Source organism: Zeus faber (genome assembly GCF_960531495.2).
Source record: "Zeus faber genome assembly, chromosome: 18".
In the NCBI taxonomy this organism is placed as follows: domain Eukaryota; kingdom Metazoa; phylum Chordata; class Actinopteri; order Zeiformes; family Zeidae; genus Zeus; species Zeus faber.
The window spans coordinates 24,812,856-24,837,657 of record NC_137210.1 but is presented as its reverse complement, the minus strand read 5'-3'; the positions used below and the strand labels follow the sequence as shown (position 1 = coordinate 24,837,657).

Sequence of the window (24,802 nt, the reverse complement as noted above, 5' to 3'; positions counted from 1 at the left end):
CGGCAGCGTCCGGAATATCAACGTGCGGCGCATCGTGCAGGTAAAGGAGCCAAAATGAGCCGGTCATCCCGGGTGTCCTGTTCACATCAGAGCCGATCGGAGGTGGAGCCGATTAAAACCCCCGCCTATTGCAGGGTCATTTGACCTGGGACTGAGACCCGGGTTTTTCCTTTCCCACTGGTGGCAAAAGCCAGGAAAGGGGTATTATAGCTCTCTGGATGTGACCACAAACTTCCTTGCATTTTTATTCAGATGTTGGACAAATGTAATATTTGAATTCACCAAGTAAAAGTAAGGGTGCCACCATGCTCCGAGACCCTCGTAGGTGACATTGAATTTGCGGCTGCCACACACAGGCCCCAGGTAAACCCTTCACCTTCAGCCAGTTCACATCTCTTGGTTTTACCATCGCCTCACTGAAACCATCTTAAGGGGATTCGATGTCGGATTTGGCATGCTGTTCCCACTTAGCTACAGCTCCCCTTGTCCACCTCGACTGGAACCCGTAACACATAGTCCTTCTGTCACCACAAAGTGCCACCCGCCGAACCATCAGAGCTCTCTCATCTCACGGCGTTGAATAAAAACGGCAACAATGGCTGCCAACTTGTTTGTCTTCAGTTAGTACGCCATGTCGCCAGATCTTACTTTTCACATCTCACACACGCCACACCAGGTGTATGCGTTCTAAAAGATATCTCAGTGGGGGATGGAGATGGATATGGTAGTGCACCGGTTATTCAAATATATTCTGGATGCTTAGAGGTCGAAATGACTTTGGGAGAGCGCCTCTTCTTGCACTATCTAACTTCTGTGTTTGGGTTCGAAACCACGGGAAAAGTACATAACGCTTTGCGCTTTACGTTGCTTCCTTGATGTCTGGCTCCGGTAATTACCGTTATTTCGGCCTGGTAAAATACATTGACAAAACCCTGATGAATTCTAAACCGGTCGGTCAAAATCTCTGGTAATAATGCTCGTACAAAACGGAGCCTGTCCACCTCCTCGATGCCGCGGATGAGCGGTGCACCCGGCACCCGCGCCTCAGCCGGCACGCACCGGCCCTCACTTTCATTACGGCGCAGGGTTTGTTTCACCCTCCGACTCGCGCATGTGACCCGATCGGCCAGACAGAGCACATCTGGTACCTACACCAGTAGCACAGCGCCCTGTCCCTCCCCGCGCCCCATCTCCCTGCGGCTTCCCCGAAGCCTTGAACTGGGTGCTCGCTGCAGCGGCGAGGTCCTTGCGGTCCGTGCACTGTAACCTATGTCTACATTATATTTGCGTTTGTGACATGGATGTTTATTGAAACGTGACCGATAAGGTTCAAATTCGTCCGGTTAAAACTATTATTTTCGGACACCGGACCGAGTTTTACGACACGGGTGTAAAAGTGCAATTGCACTCAGAGACTGTATGGGCGCCAAATCCCAAATCCCTAATGTTACATAGTGCTCTTCAACGTGCTAATTCATGCAAAAACCACAGCGCTTCCCAGTGGGTTATTTAAAGCGGGCTCTGCTCCAAGAGGCCTTTGAAATCGAAACTTCTGTCACTCGAAGGAAAAGGCTTGAAGTTGTGCGGCTTTGCAAACTAAATTATTCCAAATGACACACCGCAAACTCAGATGGACTTGTGCATATATCAGAATGCACATACGCAGAGAGACACAGATGGCTGTCTGTGGGGCATATGTGTTCTTATATATCTGATTATGTGCATTTATGTGTTCACTCTTATGTCGCTTTGAATCCTTCTACACGCTGAGCACCTGCTCAGGAATAAAAAGGTTAAGCAATGGGTGTGTTATCATGTCAAAGCTGAGAGTTTCAATTCCTTTTATTCTTTTACATGCTTTGCCTTTTCACCTGTGGAAGGTAGAGCACCCTACTGCTGGTACACGACCTTTAATGCCCACTAGCTCCCCCTAGTGGACGTGACGAACACCATCTTTCCAGGGCTTCCTTGGACTTGTTCATTATATAATTTATTTATAATCAAAAGTTTGATTTGAGTAATGACCGTGTGTTTAAATGACAGGTTTCATGTCATGAAAATATGACTATACAGCATTTGTGATGTAAAAAAAAATGCTCTCTACTGTGAGGGCATTTATAAGTTCAAGTGAAAAAAAGAAAAAATCACAGATGTGCCAAAAAATGGGTTCCCCTGATTGTCAACAACAAACCCCTTAAAAAAAAAAAAAAAAAGGAAAGTAAATGAGTATTTGACGAGCTGTTTAAAAAAACCATGAAATGTTGCGGTTGGCGGGATTCACAAACATGCCAGACCAGTTTCAACAGGGGCGCTGAAACATTTCAAACAGTTTCGTAAAACAGATACCCACTTTTAGTACGTTTACATCGAGTGTTCGTAATGATTGATGGCGAGATAAATCATCAAAACAATGGAGGAGTAGACCTTGAGCAGACCCTCACTTTTTTTTTTAAGACTCACTAAATGAAAAAACTGATGAAAAGGTGTGAAGTCATAATTGAATATGAGCTTTTGATTGACATCTAAAAGGTCGATTTTACATTTTTTTAATTTTTATTATTGTCCCATCAGTATCAGCTGCACTGAAATGCCACGAGGCTGAGACACGACTGGACCGAGGGGGATTACGTTTCAGAGTCCAGCACAAATAAGACTCTTCCCGTCCTGGGATTGTACCAGTACCTTGTCCGGTTTATTTTTGGAGCCGGGGAAAGTTTATTGATTTAACATCCGGCAGACTTGAACTGACAAACACAGCGAAGGCCGGAGCTCTGGGTGGGTTTTTGTGCCGTGGGCTGGCAGGTGTGTTTATCGTGCCGGTGGAGCGCCGCAGTCTGGGGCCTTTGACTTGTAAATATAATTAGCGCATCACTTCCTGCTGGAACGGCTACGAGGGTCTGGGGGTGAGCGGAGCCGAAACAGCGCTGTCAAGAGGTTAAAAATCTCAGACCGCTAAACAAAGCTGTCGATTCATCTGTCGGTCTTTAGACGGAGGCCTGCAAAGTTTGAACTTGTGGTATTTTTGTTGGATATAATATCAGAACAGAACACATCCATGGTTTGCATGGAAAAAAATCACTGTATATTGACGTGAAGCTACTAGATATATATACACACATAAATATAAGCATGGCCACGATCAGGATTCAACATTTATTAAGGCTCTGAGGTTGAAAATGAACAGATTGACTTTAATGCATTTAAAGTTTAAATCCATAGAACTGTATGTGTTGGTGGATTATATTATACAGTAAATCCCAGAATTCCATTCAAAACTGCTACCGCCACTTTTCCCGAAAGTATGCCTTCTTACGCACGTCCAATCAATGCATTCTGGACAGGAAAGGCGGACCCTGCCACCAACAATGGAAACGGCAAATAGAAAAACTTCAAACTGCAAAATAAATACGGGAAAAATATAAAATAAGGGATTTATTTTACAAAATAATCTAACAGATTACCATTTCAATATAAATGATTACCAAGCAACCATCTATGCCCCCTGCCGTGAATATACTCTATCGATTCAGATTGTCCATTGCTATCCAAAACTTAACTAATATTAAATGTTCCCTCCAATCCAATGCCCATTAATCAGTGAGTCAGAGGGTAAAAAAGGCTAATATTGGCAGACTGGAACAAACTGGTATTGTGACTTGTTTTGTTACCAGAAAATGTCTGCCATGGCTGTTTGACACTTTTCTGTCATTGTCATTGTCATTTGAAAGACAAATCCTCTCAAACAAAGCAACAACATAGAAAGTCTTCGTCAACACCAAAGTGTGATCTTGAATACAGGATATTTTTAGGTATGAATCTCCTAATTTAACATTCATGTTAAAGGGTAAAGAGTGACAAACAATAATAATAATATAAATATAACAATGTTATATTTTTTTTTTTCAAACAGTGACGACTGAGACCCATTAGAGGGTCTTCAACTTCTACCATGAAGATACTACAAAGGAACCTCAAAGTCCCGATCTCTCACTTTAAGTAAAGCCCCTTTCCCACTTGGACTGAAAGCTGTAAATCCACGGGCAATGTTCCGTATCGGTGTCATGTGGGAAAGGGGGCCGGTGTCGATGCGCCATAAAAGTCGTTCCGTAAATTTCCCCACTCTCGACCAAGTATCATTACTGGGAAAATACCGGAACGGCTGTGGATGGAATTATGTGGCGATGGAAGCAGTAACATTTCCGTAAAGAAGGGGTTGAAAGGAAACCAAATGAAGCACAAATAGTGGGTTTTTATGAATATTTATGTCATACAAAACATCCAAAAAAGGATTTGGGCACAGGAATAAAACAAAGAAAACCTCCGGAAAAATGGCGAGTCCGATCCGAACCGTGGTCTTACATTTTATTATTTTTCTTCATTAAAATGCCACTCAGACTCTTTTATAGTTAGGGGTGCGGTGCGGGGACATCGGGCACAAACGTATCGCTCGCCCACCAGCTGCACCCGAGCGTGGAGGCAGAGGTAACAAGCGGACGGAGAGGTAGAACGGGTGGAGGACCTTCCTTCTCCGGAGGCAGAGAGTGTAGGGCGGGTTGAAAAGGATCACAATGACTTAATAACTTTGGGTTTAGGGTGATTGCGTCCGCGGGGCGGGGAAACGAGGAGCGAAGCACTGGTCTAAAAACAGATTCTGTCGCCTGGTCTCGCGTGATATTAGGCGCCTCTCACGCGAGCATCACTTAATGTATCCGGAACAGTCATCCATGTGGGAACAGACTCCATACGGAAGGCTATGTGTGAATGACTACCTACTGCCATTGCCGGGTATTTTTTTATCCAGCAATGTTACCCATTCCATGTGGGAGAGGGGCTTCAGTTAAGGAATAAAAAGGGGGTGGGGGGCACTCAGTCCTGTTACCATGGCAACCCAGTGTGCTGTCACTTTAATAGCTGTGAAACTCTAGTTAAATACCTCACCTGCTTTTCTCATTAGAGCTCCTCTTCACAGAGCGACGCTGTTAGCCTCACATCAGAGTGGGCTTTGGGGTTGGGTAGAGGTGTGGGTGGTAAAGTATGGTGTCTGTTTTGAAGCATTCTCAGCTGAGCACCAGGACAGTCCATCATTTCCACCTTTCACTGGGTCATGGCCCTCCTGGTGGTCAGAGCAAACACTTCCCGAAAAGATAAACAAACAAGAGTCAATTTAAAAGGTGTTAGCCACACAAGCTGAGAGGGCTTGCTGTGCCGCAAGTAAAAGTTAATTGCTCCACACGGATCTCACAGAAATTCTATTTGCAAAGGATGAAAAATTCGACATATTTGACGTCGACGTTGATGCTTTTCTCCAGGCAGGGTGGGGGAGTAAATGAACTGAAGAATTCACGTTTGTTTGGATCATACAACGACCCAAACACGTGACTGTGAGATTTACTGCCTTTCAGCCAAAGGATAAGCCAATACACCAGTCATTCCTAGAGCCGAGGATGGTGGTGACACAGGTGACCCGGGGGCTGGTAGGCGACAGCGGACTGTAAATGCCACCCCCCGTGTTGACATCCGGTGATCTCCAGACTCCTTGTTTTACCTCAATCAGTAGAATAAACAAGGCCTCTGTTTGCCAAGCCTTCCCGCACTGCCTCCCTTAAACCCTTAACCCTTAAAGCCAACTGGGTCCTACCTACCCCGGCTTTAGCCTGACCCAGACAGGCCACCTGGCCTACACAGGGCACTGTGAACCTGGGCCAACCGTCATGCTAACCTTGGCACCAGGGTCACAAGTGCAACACTAATTACTCTGCGTTATTTGTGCAGGAGGTTGCTAGCGCACTTCCCCCATCAGCACCCGAGTGCATGGTCCTGCTGCCATTTGCTCAGCAAATTTGCTATGACCCCATCGACAAGACCTTTCCCCCTCAATCCCCTTGTTTTTGCTGGTTAGAGTTCAGATTCTGAAAGTAGGACATGCTTAATCAATATAATTGCGTTACAGCCAACATAATTACCGCAGCAACACTGTTTTTGTTAACTGTCAAGTCAAATAAGTGGCTTTGATTTGAGCGTGGTTTGAAGTATACGTTCTGGACTTTGCCCTGAGGGCCGTGCAAGCAGACGTATGGTTCCTCAAAGAAAGGACGGGAGATTTTTACAGCATTTTGACCAGTGGTCAATGGTTAGAACCGCAACTTTAACAATGGCACAAGGCAAATGGCAGATGCAGTGTTTGTCTGGTACGACCGCAGTATATCACGGTTTCCTTTATCCACGCACATCTCCAATAGGGCGCAGGGCCCCACTGAGCTGCACATCAAAGCCCTGCCTGTCCAGTTGATGGCTCTAGCTCCGCAGGGAACACTCAGGTATGGAATATACAGGGAGGACGGGGGGTGTTTTAGGTTTGGGAGTATTTTTGCCCCATTTCCCCCACTTCCACCCCCAGATATCAAAGACAACCCTGACAGTGGGGGTCTCTGGCACCCCGGGCGCCTGTCCACACAGGAGACAAAGCAGCGAGCAGCCAGTCTGCATCATATTAAACAAAACTTAACTACTTCAAGCTGTTACACACTCCCCAATGAAACCTTTATGAAAGGGCCCCTAATGCGATTTCAGAAACACCTTGTCATCAACCACCAAGCGGCAGAATGAAGGAGTGTGGATGTATGAATGAATGAGGTCCAAAACTTATTGAAGATTGGCCCGTTTTGAGTGTCGTTGCCTATGGTTTTATGGGCCCAGACGAACACCTCACTGAAATGGGCTATTGTTTTATTCAACACTTAATACTTGTGGTAAACACATGATCACAGATAAGCAACTCCATCTGGGAATAATGCTATGGAGCCAATCTATGTCCCCATATGAATCACTGGGTGTGGACCCTGGGCATGCACTAGCCAACACTAGCATCAAGTTATAAACTTTTTCTGTTGTTTGAACAAAACAAAAACATGCTTTTACAGTAGGGAGTGGGGAATGAATTTGTTTTGTATTTGAAAAGCTATGCAATGAGTTTTTTATTGAGTATCAAAGTCTACTCAGTCCGTACACAAATAATCCTGTTTGAGTTGAGATTTAGTTTTGATTGAAGGGGCATTTCAAAGGAAAAAACGGAGCCCTTCAAAAAGAAATGCAGCCCACAGACCATGTTTTATGAAGTACAAATTTTATATTCGCTCACAATTTCATCCTGATCTCTTACTGGAGAAAGAATTGCACAAGAAATCAAGGCATCCCTTTCATTTTGTTATTCCTTTGAAGAACAAACCCTCATTTCAGCCAAGGAAAGGGTCTGAGTTATGACTTAACCTCACGGGTTGTGTGTGTTTCGCTTTGACTTCACACAACTATAAATTCAGAACATTAAGGGGTCCACCACAAATGAAAATTAGCTTTTGCCAATTTGTTTTGTAATTCAATGTAAACGTTATATTTAAGTATTTTGGTGGTATTTAACCTACAAAATACAGTGGAATAAGAGGTCATAAAACACTTTACCCTAATAAAATGTACTATTTTATTAGTCATATACAGTATATAGACATCAGTACGAGTGCTCGGCTGCAGAATTATGCAAGAGCCTCCATAACCAAAATATTTCAAAATACATCTCTCCCTTCAATGATTTCTCCTTTCAAAGCTTACAACCCCCTTAAATCCAAAAATCCCTCGGCACTGTCTATAAGAGAGTGTTGAGTGAGTCCCTCTCTCTCTCTCTCTCTCTCTCTCTCGATGTAGGTAGGTACGTGAATGGTCGATGTAATGGAAGCAGCCATGTCGGTAGTAGCTTTCAAAGTGATTGTACTGTTGGTAATAGACAATAGTCTGACCAATGAGAACCATCTGGGCCACCACTCCTGCAGAACATCTTTGGTTCATCTTGAAACACATGCATGTGCACACCACACACACACACACACACACACACACACACACACACACAGAGACAGACACAGACACAGACACACATACATAAAAGCCCAAATGCGGATACGCTGATGCCATACGTATATGACCGGGTTAGAGTGTCCAACGCATTCAATCACACAGACACACACACACAGACACACACACACACACACACACACACACACACACACACACACACACACACACACACACACACACACACACACACACACACACACACACACACACACACACTAGCTCTTCAGATCCACTTGCCAAGATCATTTGGGGTGAGCCTCACAATTGTTCAGGCGGAGTTTGGGGGTCACCAACCCTGGCACACAGATGGACAGTAATAAAAATAAAAACCCATCCAACAAATCATCTCATCCATAACTTCTTTCTTCTTCTCCTCCTCCCACGTCTACAACCCGCCCTGTCACATCAGAGGCCGCGGCGGGTTCGCCTCGCACGTCCATTTACGTGCCTTTTAAGACGAAGCTCCGTTCCAGGGAAGAAAGGCTCTGACACATGAAAAAGGTGTCAAAGGCTTTGATTGTACGAGCCCGTCGTCCCATTCCTGATCGTTTCCATTTCCTCCAGGTTCCACATTCCTCTGCGTCCCTCTCTTCCACTCTGCTTTGCGCTTTTTCTGTCGTTCCTATTTACGAGGCCGAGGTGAAGGCGACAAGTGTTCCAATCGATGTGACCTCCAATGAGCGGTTCTGGGGCCTTCTGGGTCCAAGCCCGTGGCCCATGTGGAGCTGATTTGGGGTGGGGGGGTGGGGGTGTCAGACCAGACAGGGCTACGTCATCCAGGACCAGTGAGTTACAGCCCCGGCTCATCTTTGATCTGACAGGCTGGCCATCCTTTTCTCTCTGTCTTTCTCCCTCTCACTTCATTTCCCTCTATAATGGTCTTCCCTCTCTCCCTTCCTCTTTAGAAGGACACTTGCCGAACGACTCCGGGATGTGCAGGGACCAAAAATGTACGGAAGTACTCCTACGTACCCCCATATGGTCACTACTGCAAGGCGCGCACGGCCATGACAGCATGTGTTTCTTATTTTAGCTCGTCAAGGTAGAAGTGGTCAGTGGCATTTTGAAGGAGCATGCATATACCGAAGTCCCTGGTTTGATGTGTTTCGCAGTTTAATTTATACAACAGAATTAGAAAAACCTAAGTGCCGGAGGTCCACTCTGGATTGCATCTACCACAGCAAAAACCCCAAAACAATACAACACAAACAATAGAAGGACCACGGCGGTCTTTGAGCAGCTTTTCACTACTATTATGAAAGCGAAAACACGATACACTGCTGTTATTCCAACTTAAAAGAACATCTCTGTTAGTATCATTTTCACATGGATGTCATCAAAACATTTCCATACGTCACAACGAGTCAAGCTGTCATCTACACCAACTATTGCTCGCATATTTGAATAATATTAAAAAAAATAAAAAAAGCTGCTCATTCCAACCCAGAGCACATACAGTGGATGTAAGAAAAAGAAAAAAGAAAAGAAAGGAAGGTTCTGCGACGGGGGCCCCCCTTCTCCATCTCCTTTTGTTTTTTCTTTCTTCCTCTGGTGGTGTGTATATGAAGCCTACCTCACAGGACTGTGAAGGATCAGCTTCTCACTCTGCGAGTCTCAGCGTTCCTCCCCAGGGCGAGGAGGCCTCCCGCTGCAGCCGAGACACAGAGCAGGAGGTCAGGGGGCATAATCAGGGAAGGAGCGTGCACGTGCATGCATGTACGCGTGTGCGTGTGCGTGCGTGTGTGTGTGTGTGTGAGTGCGCGCGCTTTTGGACAATGCACGTGTGTCTATTCCTTCACATACATGCCCACAATAATTGCATGTGCTGTAACGTATGCGTACATATTTAAACATCACTCTGCGAAACATTGCGTCCCAAGGTGAGGATTAGCCTGGACGCTGGGTCTGGACCCGCGCTGAGACGTGCTCGTTCCTGAATTGAGAGTTCTGGCCGAGAGTAGAAAGGAGCGTGACAGCTACCATTACAGTGGGGGGGCCAAAACACAGTGCAGGCGAGGGGTCTCACGGGCCAACAGGCAGAGTGAACATCCAGGGAGAGAATGGAGGGAAAGACGAGGTATGTCCCAATACCAAGTACTCATGGGCTGAAACTTTATTGTGCAATTCTGGGAAAAAAAAAAAAAAGAAGAAAACTCCACCTCTGAGTCAAAGCCTCAGGAGGCACCTGGCTCCTCTAAACCGGTGCCTTGATTTATGTATTGATTGCACCTCGTGATTATTTGTATGTCGTAAACAAACAAGAAAAAGTTTGTGAAATGTGAAGGGCGGAGGTGAAGCCACGCCTTTTAACACCAGTGGAAGAAGTACTCAGACCTTTTACTGAAGTAAAAGTACAAAAGCCCTGACACAGAAATAAAAGTCAAAGAACCACTTTGATACTTTTACTTTCTAAGAGTACTTCCTAAAAGTTTTGTTTCTAAGTTTCTAAAACTTTTCTAAAAGTACACAAATACTTGCTCTTAAATGTACTTAAAGTATTAAAAGTAAAAGTGAAGCAAAAGATGTCTAGTGTCCTCACATAGAGACTAGAATACACCATCAAGTGCTACTGTGGCTTTTTTGCTGCAAATCACTGCTCATGTATATTCTTATTACAATTTCCTTAAAAACTTCTCAAGGATGTACTTAAAGAAATAATAATTAAATTGGGAATAACACGTATTTTAAAAAACAGTACTTGTTCCATTCAACCACTGTTATACTGTATACTCTCGTTAACAGAATTTAAGATGTCAGTAAAAAAATAAAAAAAAGATGGTTTCTTATCTCTGCAGCTCTATGAAAACATCAACACAGCATCTCATCAGTCAGCTGCTCCCCAGTTGATCCAGTGGGTTGGTTTAATGGGAGCCACCTGCACTGGGAAAGCATGACGTCACACACGGAGCGCGTCCTGGGGGTTCGTCGGTTGGTTTAAGCCCCTTCCTGTTTCACTTCCACATTTTGGGGAAACTGGGAGAAAGTAGGAGAGAGCACACCGGCCTTTCATTCGATTAGGGATCAACAGTATGGATTTCCTGCCCCTTAGGGTTACGACATGATAACTCACCTGTGCACGGGGTTGTTTACCTGCAGACCCAGGTGGAGGGTGATGGGTCACGTGACATTGTTCGCCTGAATTCTTTTTTTATTATTATTATTATTCTTCTTTTTTTGTAACAGTCAAAAAGGCCTTACGATATGCATCACTTAACAGTGTCGCCATTAAAATAGCAAGATGAAATACAATAACAATACAAAAAACATTATTCAATATCATTCGTTCAGAAAATCCATCATCGGAAATAAGAAAGCAGTTAGATGATATACTGGCGATCAAGACGTTTAACTGAGGTTCGTTGGTCTTTGGAAAAGTTTAATAATGATCATTTATTTACTTATGCAAACATAAAACATTATATATATATATTTATTTATTTTGCATTCCATTTTGACCATTATAATCTAGGCAAATTATATATATATAAATTATAAAATATAAAAACTGCAAAGCCTGTTTGGAGTTTCATTTTGTTATATTTTTCTTTGTTCAATATTTGCCTGTTTCGACACGGTTGTTGTTGCTTTTCCTACTACAATAATAATCGAATAACTATAATCATTCAATTTTAAAACAATTCAATCGTTCTACTGTATCCGGGCCTATCAATCTTTCCTTAACTTTTGCCTTGGTCGTCGCACTGAAACAGCAGCTCCTCCAGTTCTGTGGGAGAAGCTTGGGGAGAAGGCGCAGCAGCGGCGGACGCGGTGAAACCCAAGCCCGGTCCCTCCCGCTTATTACTCGGCCAATCACAGGCCCGCGCTGGCTCCCCCTCCGTCCCGCACAACTATTTAGCGTCTGAGAACCGGGATACGGTTTCCAAAAAAAAAACAAAAAAAACAAAACAAAAAGAAGAAGTTATCAAGGGGGCGAGAAAAACTTCCTGCGAGAGAAGCATCACGGTGCCAAGCGCCGGTATTTGGGGAAGTATCGCGGTGCACCAGGCCTCCGGAGAGGGGACCGTCCCTCCGAGCGCTCCATCCCCACCGCCCTGCAGACCGTACGGATTTATATTGAGCAGCCACGGCTTCCACGGTGGACTTCTTCAAGCGAGAGATGGAGGAGGAGGAGGGCTCCAGCTCTCCGCTCTCGCCGGCGGACAGCCCGGGGACCAGCGAGGAGGAGCCGGACCGGCGGCACCAGAACCACCACCACCACCGGCGCCCGGGGTCGAGGAAGAGGAGGTCCAGCGGCGGGAAGAAGTCGTCCAGCGGCGGGGACAGCAGCAGCCCCAGCCCGGGGGGCAAGCGGGCCAAGAAGTCCAGCCCCAGCAGCACGCAGTCCTACGAGGAGCTCCAGAACCAGCGGGTCCTGGCCAACGTCCGGGAGCGCCAGCGGACCCAGTCCCTGAACGAGGCCTTCGGCTCGCTGCGCAAGATCATCCCCACGCTGCCGTCGGACAAGCTGAGCAAGATCCAGACCCTGAAGCTGGCCTCCAGGTACATAGACTTCCTGTACCAGGTCCTGCAGAGCGACGAGATGGACAGCAAGGTGTCCAGCTGCAGCTACGTGGCGCACGAAAGACTCAGCTACGCCTTCTCCGTGTGGAGGATGGAGGGAGCCTGGTCCATGTCAGCATCCCACTAACCCTAAGCCCCCCAGAATTAAGACAAGACACCGTGCCAGAGAGGTGGGTTCCACTGGAAGGAAGGAAATAAGAATAATAATAATAATACTACTACTAATAATAATAATAATAATGATGATGATAATATTATTATTTTATGAATATGATAACAATAACGATAATATAAATATCAAATAATAATAATAGTAAGTGATAATAATGACAATATTATTAATAATAATCTAAATATCAAATACAAATAATACAAATTTGATTGAATGATTATAATTATAATAATAACATTGATTTATATGCGTATTGGTAAGACCGAAATCCTTTTAATCCATTTTGAATCATCATTTTTATAATTATTATAATTATTATTGTTATGATCTCATCAGGCATAATTTACAACTGCAACCGGTGGATTAATCAACACGTTACTTATTTATATTATTTACAGAATAATAACCACTAAATAGCCTATTGGATTAAATGGCTATTTGGAGTTATATTTTGCATTTCCATGCTTTGTCCAATATTATATGTACAAAATACCTGTTTATGCATAAAATAATTTCATAGATTTTCTATATTTTTGTTTTTTTTGTAATTATTATTATTATTATTATTATTATTATAAAATAACGTCTTGTTAATCCCGGGGGAATTCCGTTTTTTAATTGTATACCACTAGTGGTGGATAGAGTAGTGTGATTACTTGAGTTATAAGATTCGTTATTCAGTTTGTCAGTCAAGGAAATAAGCCCCAAATTGAAATGATCAGTCTGCCTACTAACAAATAGCACATAACCTCTGTTCCATACAAAAACTGTGTTTTGAAGGGCGGAATTGGCCTTAACTTTGCAGAAAAGCGCCAGAGTATTTGTTCGGCATTTCATCTCCGTGTGATAAAACAATTGCAAAAAATAAAAAATGAAAAAAACGAATTGGATACAAACGAGGTTTCCAACCCTGCGTGAAAGGGATGAAATGATTCGGGGCCAACGGGCCTACAGGTGCGTCGGAATGTCCTGGGTGTGAAGGATTTCACAGCGCATAGTTTGGACAGTTTACGCGCATTCCAGTAGACACCGGTCCACCTGGATTTGTAACTTGTTCATAAAGACTCAAAAACAGCAAAACTTCACTTCAACTGGGAGGGAAATTTTAAATGCAATAGCAAATGTAAAAACGACTCATTGGATCCTTGTTAAAAAAAACAAAACTGCTTACATTTAAAAAAAAAAATCGATATTTCCCTGTGGAAATAAAGACATTAAGAAGCAAGAAGAATACTTGAATTCAAAAGAAAATATTTAAAACAAATTAAATCTTTCTTTAACCTTAGTCCAAGGACTATATTTCAGTGATAACAAGACCCGCACATGGTGATGAGCAGGGGAAATAGACCATCAATATAAACATCCATATGGTTTTTTGGGAGGAATTTTCATCCATTTCAAGCCCCCCCCCCCATTCTTCTATAGCTGAAATGGTCACCAGGCACTCACCCAGCTGTGGCTGCAGTGATGTTAGGCCCACATCTTGAAAAGCCATTAAACTGCATGATGAATTCCTCTAGCTGATGCTTATCCTCTCGCTTTTTAAATGGCATTTAGAAAATGTGGGGGGTAAAAAAGTTTCCCCCCTGAACGTTACAGCCGTGCCATCACAGCTCAGTGCAGGCTTTTCCTGCTTGGAGCCTGGGCCTGTGTGGAGGGATCCACACACAATGGGAGAGAATTTAGAATTAATTCCCAATCAGAATGGGCTCATTTGGCCAAGCACAATGAACTGGCCTTGGTGTTGGCTAAAGAATAGTTGTAAACAATCAGACGGACCCATAAGTAGCATCAAAAATATAAACAATTTAAAAAAAAAACATAGAAGATACATTTAAATGTTATGAGAGGGGCTAAGAATACTGAGTGTAGGTGTAAATACAGTTGGAATATTTCTACAGAGAATGAATAAATACGTACACAATAATACGGAAACAGAAACAATGGATACGATGGGTCTAAATTATTTACAATAGATTGCACGGTTATTGTGGGGTATTGCACAAGTTGTTGGTGTGTGTGTGTGTGTGTGTGTGTGTGTGTGTGTGTGTGTGTGTGTGTGCGTGCACGTGCAAACCCATTCAGGCGTTTCTTCGGACAACCTAATCTCGTAATGAAATTGTTCAGAGTCGTGATTTTTTTGGGGGGAGGATGATGGGGATAAAAAATATATATATACTTTTGCCATGGAGACATCATCAAACGGGACCAGTGCAATGTGCCTCGTTCCACTAATCCGTAAGATGACAGCTAATAATTGTCCATTCCATTTGTTGTTAACTTCATCCAGAAAAGGGTCAGTGGTGCTCAGGGCTGACATCTGGGGAGAGGAGAGAAAGAAGCCTAAACTGCATCATACTTTGGCTCCTTGTGCAAGCAGAGCTAATTGAATTGAATGTGCCTTTTTTTCATCCCCAACCTATAAACCAGAATCCATCTGTCCAAGTAGAATAAACAGGCCATGAACCTGGGATAAATCATTAGTGGTATTATTTAACTATAATTCTATTTTGAATAAAATGGAATAATAGAGAAAATAAATAAAATCAGTACATCCTAAACACAAATTATTCTCTCTATACTGTATATAATAATGATGAAAAGAGTATTTCCTCAGCACTATTCATTCTAATTAGCCTGCTGGGACTGAAGCTGTGTGTTGTCACATGATAATGATAATTATTCACCTAAAGTGAATGATCCAAACATCAATAGTTTATTAGGAATACCTCAAATACGTAGAATGGGTGTTAAAATGACCCCAAATTCACTATGAACTGGATGACACACTAAAAGCAAGAGAACACGCTCCAAAAATGTCACAAATGTCAAAATGATATTGCCTTTTCTTAGACAAATAGAAAATACCAAAAATGACCTCACTCAGGTGCTTCCAACTATACATGCAATATTTAAGCTGCACACTCCAAAAAGAATTCCCTCCCTGCTATCCCCACATGGTTTCACTCAGTGGCTCAAATTGATTCATTAATGACTTCCCATGTGCTGAGGAAGCCAGGGAGCCTTTCACTGCAGGCACCCAAAACGAAAAAACATGGATTTCCAATGTAATAATTGCTTTTATTCCAGTATAATAATAATAATCACTGACATTTGTGTCTGTCTTTTTTTTTTTTTTTTTTTTCAACAGACTGTTTACTTCTACGTTTGAAGACTAAAGGGATTATTGGAGAACCCACGAACCTCATGGCGAACAGACGTGATGGGGGGGGACACATGGATACAAACTCTCGGAGTGTTTTTTGGATGCAATTACAGGACACTTAGAGAGAGAGAGAGCGAGGGAGAGTGAGAGAGTGTGCGAGAGAGAAAGTGAGGAAAAGAGAGTGAATGACTGTGTGTGTGTGTGTGTGTGAGAGAGAGAGAGAGAGAGTGTGTGTGTGTGAGAGAGAAAGTGAGGAAAAGAGAGTGAATGAGTGTGTGTGTGTGTGTGTGTGTGTGTGTGTGAGTGATTGAGTGAGTGAGTGAGTGAGTGTGAGAAAGTGAGAAAGAGAGTGAGTGAGTGAGTGTGTGTGTGTGTGTGTGTGTGTGTGTGTGTGTGTGTGTGTGTGTGTGTGTGTGTGAGAGAGAGAGAAAGTGAGTGTGCTTGAGCAAGAGAGAGAGAGAGAGAGGGAGGAAGGAAGATGCCTCCCACGTCCAACGCAACACATATAGGATTTATTGTCTGTATACACAGCAAAGCCGTCCTTATCGCCTTAGAAGTATTTTTGAAGTATTTTGAGACTTAAACAGAAGTATATTGATGCATATTTGTACATATACCTGTGTAAGTAGGCCTACGTAGCTTATAAAGGGACCAATGCAATTTAGAATCACTATCTTCTTAAAATACGCTGCATGGATATTTCATCGACTTTCTTCAGCAAGTCTCAAAACTCCGTCCAATGTACATTTTTTTTGCTTATTTATTAAAACATATTTTTGAAGGAGATGTAGTAGAAGTCATTGATTTATATCTCCGTAGACCGGGGCTTCCCAGACGAGGCTCTGCCTGTGGACCTCCCCATGATGTATACATAGACATTATCTGCCTATAATCGACTATTGAAATAAAAATTAGGCTACAGAAATAAAATATATATCTTAGTCAACTTCATTAGTGAGGGTGGGTTTACATATTTGTGAGAGAATATATACCAAAACAATGTATAAGAAATAAATAAACAACAACAAAAACAATATTCAAGAAATTGCACAGGAGCCCCTGCAATTCCTGCACGAACCCCTAGGGGGCCGTCGACCCCAGTTTGGGAACCGGTGCAAAAGCTGCGCAGCTTTCTCACTGTTAAAAGGGCAAAGATTCACAACATAGGACTCAAATCAACCTCATATTTAAAACCATCTTTTGGTCTGAGAAGATCAAAATTCACACTGTGGATTTTTGGATTTCATCTTATCTTCAATGGAATATCCAACTCTGTGCTCCCTAGATGAGGAGTAAACACTGCAGTTCTTTATTCCCACTGCTGCGGATCGTGAGATTTATTTGTCTTCCTCTTGTGGAAGGAAAAAAAGAAACGTCCATAAAAACTCAGCTTCATTAACAAAGGAGGAAATCCGAGCCAGTTTCAAACCAGAGCTTATAAAACTGTTGTCCTTAAAATAAGGAGTGATCATTTAAAATAGCAGTGGGGCCCTGGGGGGCTTTTTAACGAGCGGGGAGCCCGAACCACCGCAGATAAGGACATTAACTTTGGACCCAGGCAACTTCTTTAGAGTTTCCATCAGAATAAATACCAAATTCACCCTTTAAATGTGTTGCACTGAGATGCAATTAAACTGTAAAAGGACTCCACTGTTAACACAAGACTGAGCCAATATGATATATGCTGCTTTTAATTTGAAGATATCCCACAATCAATACAAACCATTTATAAACCACCAAGCCTCACGTCCATTGAACCCAATGTGAAACTATTCGCCATTATTATTACGTATAATAATATGAATTACTATAATAATAATAATAAAAAATAATAAAACCCAAGTGCGTTCAATACAAATAAAATTTCAAATTTGGATTTGGATTAGAGGGACAAATGGAACCAGACACACTCCTCAGTGGCATTTCAGTCACTGTTATTGAATTATTAGGCTATTACCGAACCGAAACGAACCCTACTATGTCTCCCAAATCAAAACGCTGTCCATAGCCTTTTTTTCCCCTCATTACTTCTGTGAGACCATCGGAGCCCAGCGGTATTTCCTTCATCATTTCGGAGGGGAAACACCTGCAGAGAAAGTGGACACCGCCCTCTAAGTGCTGGGGATGCTGGAGCTCAGCATCCCTCTCCGTGCACACCAGCACCGGGGCTAGATGGAGCCGCTGGAACAGACGGACATCAGGGGGGCAGGAGACATCCAACTCGGATGATTTACTCAGTGGATTTTCAACACGCGAGGGGAACCGTGACAACGTGATCTCTGTGACGAATCCCCATCGTCCCAGGGCCAAGAGTGGAAAGGCCCTTTCTGTGTAAACACTGCATGGAAGTGGGCAGGGGCCGCGGGTTCGAGAAAATATGTAGTTTCGCCCCCTCTGTACGAGATCTGCACAAGTAACCATGAGCGAGAAAATTGGATTTCACCATTTTAAACGACACATTGTCCCAAGGCGGTGGGAAAACAATACTTTTGGGTTCCGCTTTGGTCCATTATGCACGGTTAACGTTGTAATTCCAGAAGATTCTTTTGTTTAGAAAAATCCCATGTTTGATATTTATCCCACATTAATTTAGCCGGCGCTGTACAAGAAACCTTCATCCAGTGTATTTGCGTTATGCATGCGCGCCTCGGTGGGCTGCTCCCATTGTCGGTGGCGGGGGACCCGCTGCTTTTCCCGCCGAGAATGCAAGCTAAAGGCGGCCGCAGAGGATATGGTAAACCAGAGTTGCCAGTTGTGGTCAGTAGAAGATGGATGAACATTCACAAAAAAATAACAAAGAATATCTCCACCTCCTCAAGTGACCAAGAAAAACCAAAACGAATCCACTCGATCAGAGGAAGGGAAATTTTGGAGAAAATAAAGTGACTGTCTTGTAATGAATTAGGAGCAGTGGGCTGTTAGGGGGTTAAGTGTCTTGTTCAAGGACACACCAGCACGCTACCAGGAGGAGCCTGGGATCGAAGCAGCAACCAGCACAGATTTGCTGAAAAAGAGAGTAAACCTGGATGTTGACAAAAAAACAAAAACAATATTGCGGTTTTGAATGGAAATATGGGACTGGTAGTGTAATCCACCCAACACAGAGAACCTGATGGAATTTCCCCTTTAAATGGGCCTTCTTAGACCTTCTGTGCACTTGCTTGGTGAGTATATTTACAATTTCCCTGAGTTAAGTCGACACTTGAGCAGTCACAGGAAGTAAACACACGTTCTCCAACGGATAAAGGGATCGCACATCAGGAAACGGAAGAATAGGCCTAAATATAAACCTCACTCCATGCGTCGAAATGAACCCTGCGCCGGCTTCTCTGATCCTGGTGGTCCTGGACGCCACGCACTCGCCTCCCCACGTGGCTTATCCAACGAGGTCCGCTTGATAAGGGCTCATTATTCGGCACTCACAGCCAAGCATCACAGCATCACCCAGGGGCCAGGGCCGCACCGAGGGCCACAGATGTTTCCCGTAAAATCAGACGGAAAAAGCTACAAAATTTTAATTTGCAGTAAAAGGGAATAAAGTAAAGGTTTACGCTCTTGCGTGCCTCATACAGAGTGTGTTGTGTGTCGTCTGGTTCACTTAAAACCTAAGGTTACAGGCAACGCTGAGCTGTGAGTTCAGCTGCGTGTGTGTGTGTGTGTTTTCTAAGATTGCTTTCATCAAACGTCCCCACGTTTCACACTTTCTTTCCCCCGACTTTGACAAATGGTTTTGCTCCACGACGTGGACGGATGGGAGAGCTTTGTTAAAGACCACCGTGATCCTCGCTGAGGAACAAACCACCATATTTTTAAGACTTCATCATAATATCACGTCATTCACTATGTTTATATAATAACAATGTAGCACAGTTTAGGACAACAAGTCGATCATTCAATTTCTACTCCGTCAGATCATCCGGTCGGTATTTGGGTTGTCTGTGTCCAGGTTCTGTGTGAACAAATCAATCAAACCAGTAAAGTGTTTACAAAATGCCTTCATAGCTCCTCAGATCCACGGGGCCGGTCTCACTTCACGACGTCGCCGCCGCCAAACGAGCCCGATTCCACGCCGGGTTTATTGTTCCAGTTCAAATAGACGTTGATTAGCAGGAGAGCAGAATCAACAGCGTTTGAAATCGCTTCATCCACTCGGACGGGACCGAAACAGGTGCCGGCTATTTTTTCAGGGCCTCAACGTTTATTGAACCTTTTCGGAAGGGAAAAAAAAAAAATAATAATAATAATCCTTTGAGGGAACAAATCCGTACAGTACGACTCATTATGAGCCGTTTCCCCCTCTCGGAAAAATAATCCCCCCATTCACATCACAGCAGCTCGTACGGACAACAGCCATTCACAGGAGCTGAAAACGGTCACATACGAAACACAACGCAGCGTATATTCCGGTTGTTTATGGTAATATTCATTTTCCCTTCACCCGATTTAAAGCCACGTTGAGTGAGATTCTGTGATTTTGGGGACGGTGAGTGTGAAACACAGCAAAACGTCCTTCCCTTTCTAAAATAGCCCAAAAACTCCCAGGCTCTCGCGCCACCTCCCTCCCGCCTCAAACCACTCGTCGGCCCGAAATGCCTCTGCCGCAGACGGAAATACGTTTTTTTAAAACCCCATTTGATGTGAAAACATAAATATTAAAGGAGGTTCTGTTTTCTGCGAAAGTAATTATTCATCAAATCTTTCACAAATGCAACGTTTCAGGCGCAAACTGTGAAACGCTGCAAAGCGTGAATTTATAATCACATCAGTGTTATTTAATCGTGCAATAGAGTGGCTTCACTCTTAGTTTCTTACATTTTTAGGAAGCCTCTCATCTCACACTTTTTTTTGCGCAATCTCGGTTTTATATTTTCATACTCCTTGAAAAGCTGCTCAAGGGAACCGCGGCGGTCGTGGAGATCTGCTGACCCCGGGAATCAGGCCGGCGTGGCCGCCCAAAGCCACCTCTCCGAGTCTGGCAGGTTATTGTCGTCCCCTTCATCACCCTGCTCCGCCCCTCCTCTTCCTCCATCCGTCGTCTTGCCTGCCCTCCTCCTCTTCGCCGTCTCCTGTCCCTCATCCTCCTCCTCTTCACCTGTACCCTCTTCTTCCTCTGTCCCTCCTCCCCCTCCTCCCGCCATCCCTGCTCTCCACCCTCCCTCTCGTCCTCTTCCTCTCTTTCGCGCTCATCTTCCCTTGTCCACTCCGGTTTTAACTTCCTCCGTCCCTCCTCTCCCTATCACCCTCCTCATCCTCAACATAATCTTCCCATGTCCCTCTTCTTCCTCACCATCATCATCTTCATTCCCTCTTCCTCCGTCCATCCATCCACGAGACAGGCTGTCCCTCCTCCAACCCCTCTTTCTTAATCTTCACTTCCTTAACGTCATCCTCCCCTGTGCCTCCTCTTCATCAATCTCCTCTAGCTGACCTTCCTCTTCCTCCCTCCCGGGGGGGGGGAGGGTCTGTCCCTCCTCCACCTCCTCTTCCCCAATCTTCACTTCCTCTCCCTTCTCTTCTCTATCAATCTCCTCCTCCGCCTCCTCCTCACCCTCGTCTTCCTTCGTCCCCTCCTCCCCATACACTCGCCAGACAGGCTATCCATCCTCCTCCTCCTCACCCTCCTCTTCCTCACCTCTGGCAGTGAAACTTGACTCGTGGTCTCTGGGCCTGGGGATGGGGGGGGTGGGGGGTTAGGTGCAGGGGTTCAACATGCCAGGACCGGGAGGGGGGGGGGGTGTCCAAGGCATCACCCCCCCCCCCCGGTTTCCGTTTGTTTTGTTATTTTTTTCATTCCAGTCTGAGGAATGAGGGAGTGAATGACCAGTAAGTTATCTTCATCATTATACTTCTTGACGATAATTATGTACGATAACTACGTATGATAACTACGTATGATAACTACATATGATTACTACATATGATAACTACGTATGATTACTACATATGATTACTACATATGATAACTGTGTATGATAACTATGTATAATTATGTATGATAACTACATATGATAACTATGTATGATAACTACATATGATAACTATGCATGATAACTACGTATGATTACTACATATGATTACTACATATGATAACTATGTATGATAACTATGTATGATTACTACATATGATTACTACATATGATAACTATGTATGATAACTATGTATGATTACTACATATGATTACTACATATGATAACTATGTATGATAACTATGTATGATTACTACATATGACAACTATGTATGACAACTACATATGATAACTATGTATAATTATGTACAATAACTACATATGATAACTACATATGATAACTACATATGATAACTGCGTATGATAACTACATATGATAACTATGTATGATAACTATGTATAATTATGTATGATAACTACATATGATAACTATGTATGATAACTACATATGATAACTATGCATGATAACTACATATGATTACTACATATGATTACTACATATGATAACTATGTATGATAACTATGTATGATTACTACATATGATTACTACATATGATAACTATGTATGATAACTATGTATGATTACTACATATGATTACTACATATGATAACTATGTATGATAACTATGTATGATTACTACATATGACAACTATGTATGACAACTACATATGATAACTATGTATAATTATGTACAATAACTACATATGATAACTACATATGATAACTACATATGATAACTGCGTATGATAACTACATATGATAACTATGTATGATAACTATGTATGATAACTATGTATGATGATTATGTATGATTACTATGAATGATAGCTGTGAATGATAACTGTGTATGATAACTATGTACAGTATGATAACTATATTTAGATAATATTAAACTAATTGTTATTGCAGTACAAGTACTGAGGCAACAAAATGCATTTCTCTGCATTTTACCCATCCTAATAACTGTGTAACTATGTATGATAATTACGTTTACTTATGTATAATTATGTATGATAACTACAGCGTGAGGCCTCCCACACTCGTGACATTTTGGACGAGGCTTCATTTTTAAGCAAATAACCACAGTTCACAATTGAATAGTTTTTCTTTTCTTCATTTTATGTGTACAAGTGAAAATGATACAGACCTTTGCTTCAAGCCAGAGTCCTGGTAACCCAGTTTAGAGCTTATATCCACTTACTAAATGATGATATATTAGGGCGGAATATGGATTTGTTATGATTATAGAACTAGTCTGTGTAGCTGTCGTAGCTAGCTAACATGTTCGGCTCTTGACGAGTCACTCGGGAAAAAGACGATCCGTTGAATATCCTACCACGGGCGGTTTGATACCGTTGGTGTAACGCGGGGTGAGCGGGGCGGCACGTCCTTGCCTTGGGCTTGAGGTGAGTCCTCGGTGATTATTCTCGTCGTGCGGGTCGGACACTAACCTCTCCCACCGCAGTGACTCCGGACGCACGAGTCATTAAGGAGATTCGTTCGCGAGCGTCGGGTCGGTACTAGCGCGGTGGCGCTCTCGGCGACTCCCGCGTCTCTGCTTCCGCCAAGCGACATAGTCCACAACACCGTGGCAGCAGCGAACTTCTGGCCCCGCGCAAAGCTCAGCTTACCGTTAACCCAACAAACTGACTGTTAGTAATGTGTAAATGGATGTATCCACATGAATATCGACCCGTCTTCAAGGCGTACGTTGTGTTTTCTATGTTGCGTTACAAGAAGTCACCCGCTAACTCGCATTAGCGTGTAGGCGGAGTGAAACGAGGGAAGCGGTTGCCTGTGGTAACGCTCATTATCAACGGACAGTGTGAATTACGCGACGACTGGTTGCTGCCGTGGGTGAATCAACTAATAACAGTGTATTAACACACGCCTTCCGTGCCAACGGTCTCATGTCTACTGCGGAAGATGCATCTACTGAACAGCGGAACACACACGTTCAGGTAGACATTTTATTGCGTCTGACCTGACCTGTGACCTGGCAAAGCGGGAACTTGTTTTGCTGGAACCATTGCAAGTGGGGAGGCGAGCCCTGGCGTCAAAAGGGCTAAATCCCCGCAAAAAAATAAAATCATAAATTAAACAGAAAAAAAAAGAAGAAGAAAAAAGCCACTTGAAACGGTAAAAGATGTACGTTGACCATGTGACACGGCCTCTACTAGCAAAAAAAAAAAAAAAAAGACGACCATAACTTGATCACTGGTGGTCGAGCCCCGCACACACCTGTCGCCACGCCCGCGGGACGTTGAAAACGGAAACACGCAGGTAGCGGGAGGAGAATGACGGCTTTACGCCCAACAACCTACACCCGGGGGGGTCGGGCTCGTACCAACCCAACACACGTTTATAAGATGGGTTCAAATAAAAAAAATTTAAAAACAAACTTGAATTCAGGTGGAAACGTGATTGTAGAATAGAATGATCAACAAAAAAAAGTCACAATTTGATCGAATAACTGTGATCATCAGGTGATTATAGCGGTCACAAATATCACATAACAAGTGAAAAAACTTTTTGCACACGTGTCTCTGTGCTAGGGTGTAAACAATTAAAAAAACATACATAATATAAAATATGTTAAACAGAGACTACACTTTGTATGACTTTGGGTAATATGGGGTAGAAGTGGGTAGCTGTGGGTCACATAATCCAGTCCCTTTTTCCTGTCGTCTACAATTTTTTTTTTTTGTTGGAAATAGAGACGACAACGTTAAACCCCGTTACCAAAGCTTCAGGAGGCGTCTCTGGTGATTATTGACATGTTGGTTTTTAACCACGGAAAATAAATGCTAATGCAGATCTCCCCGGTGATCTCATAAAACAACCGTCGTGTCATTGCTTTCAAGCAGGAGTTACACTTTAAAGTGGTAATCCGTCACATCCTCTGTGTTGGGTGGGGTTACGCTATGAGTCCCAGAACTCGATTCGAAACGACAACGTGCTTTTGTTCGTTCTTTTTATTTTTATTAATTTTTTCTATTTTGTGTATCAACAGTTTACGGACCACAACGAGCTGCAAAGCTGCTTTGTCAAATTCACGGCGGCTGCCTTT

At 43.4% G+C, this 24,802-nt stretch overlaps 1 protein-coding gene across 1 annotated transcript; it reads left to right on the top strand.

Annotated features, from left to right (window-relative positions):
• The first annotated feature begins 11,813 nt into the window (after positions 1–11,813).
• twist2 lies at positions 11,814–16,548 on the top strand. Its single transcript, XM_080018686.1, has 2 exons — positions 11,814–12,596; positions 15,750–16,548. Exon 1 carries the CDS (start codon positions 12,023–12,025, stop codon positions 12,551–12,553), a length of 531 nt encoding a protein of 176 aa, XP_079874812.1. The 5' UTR covers positions 11,814–12,022; the 3' UTR covers positions 12,554–12,596; positions 15,750–16,548.
• Positions 16,549–24,802: the final 8,254 nt, after the last annotated feature.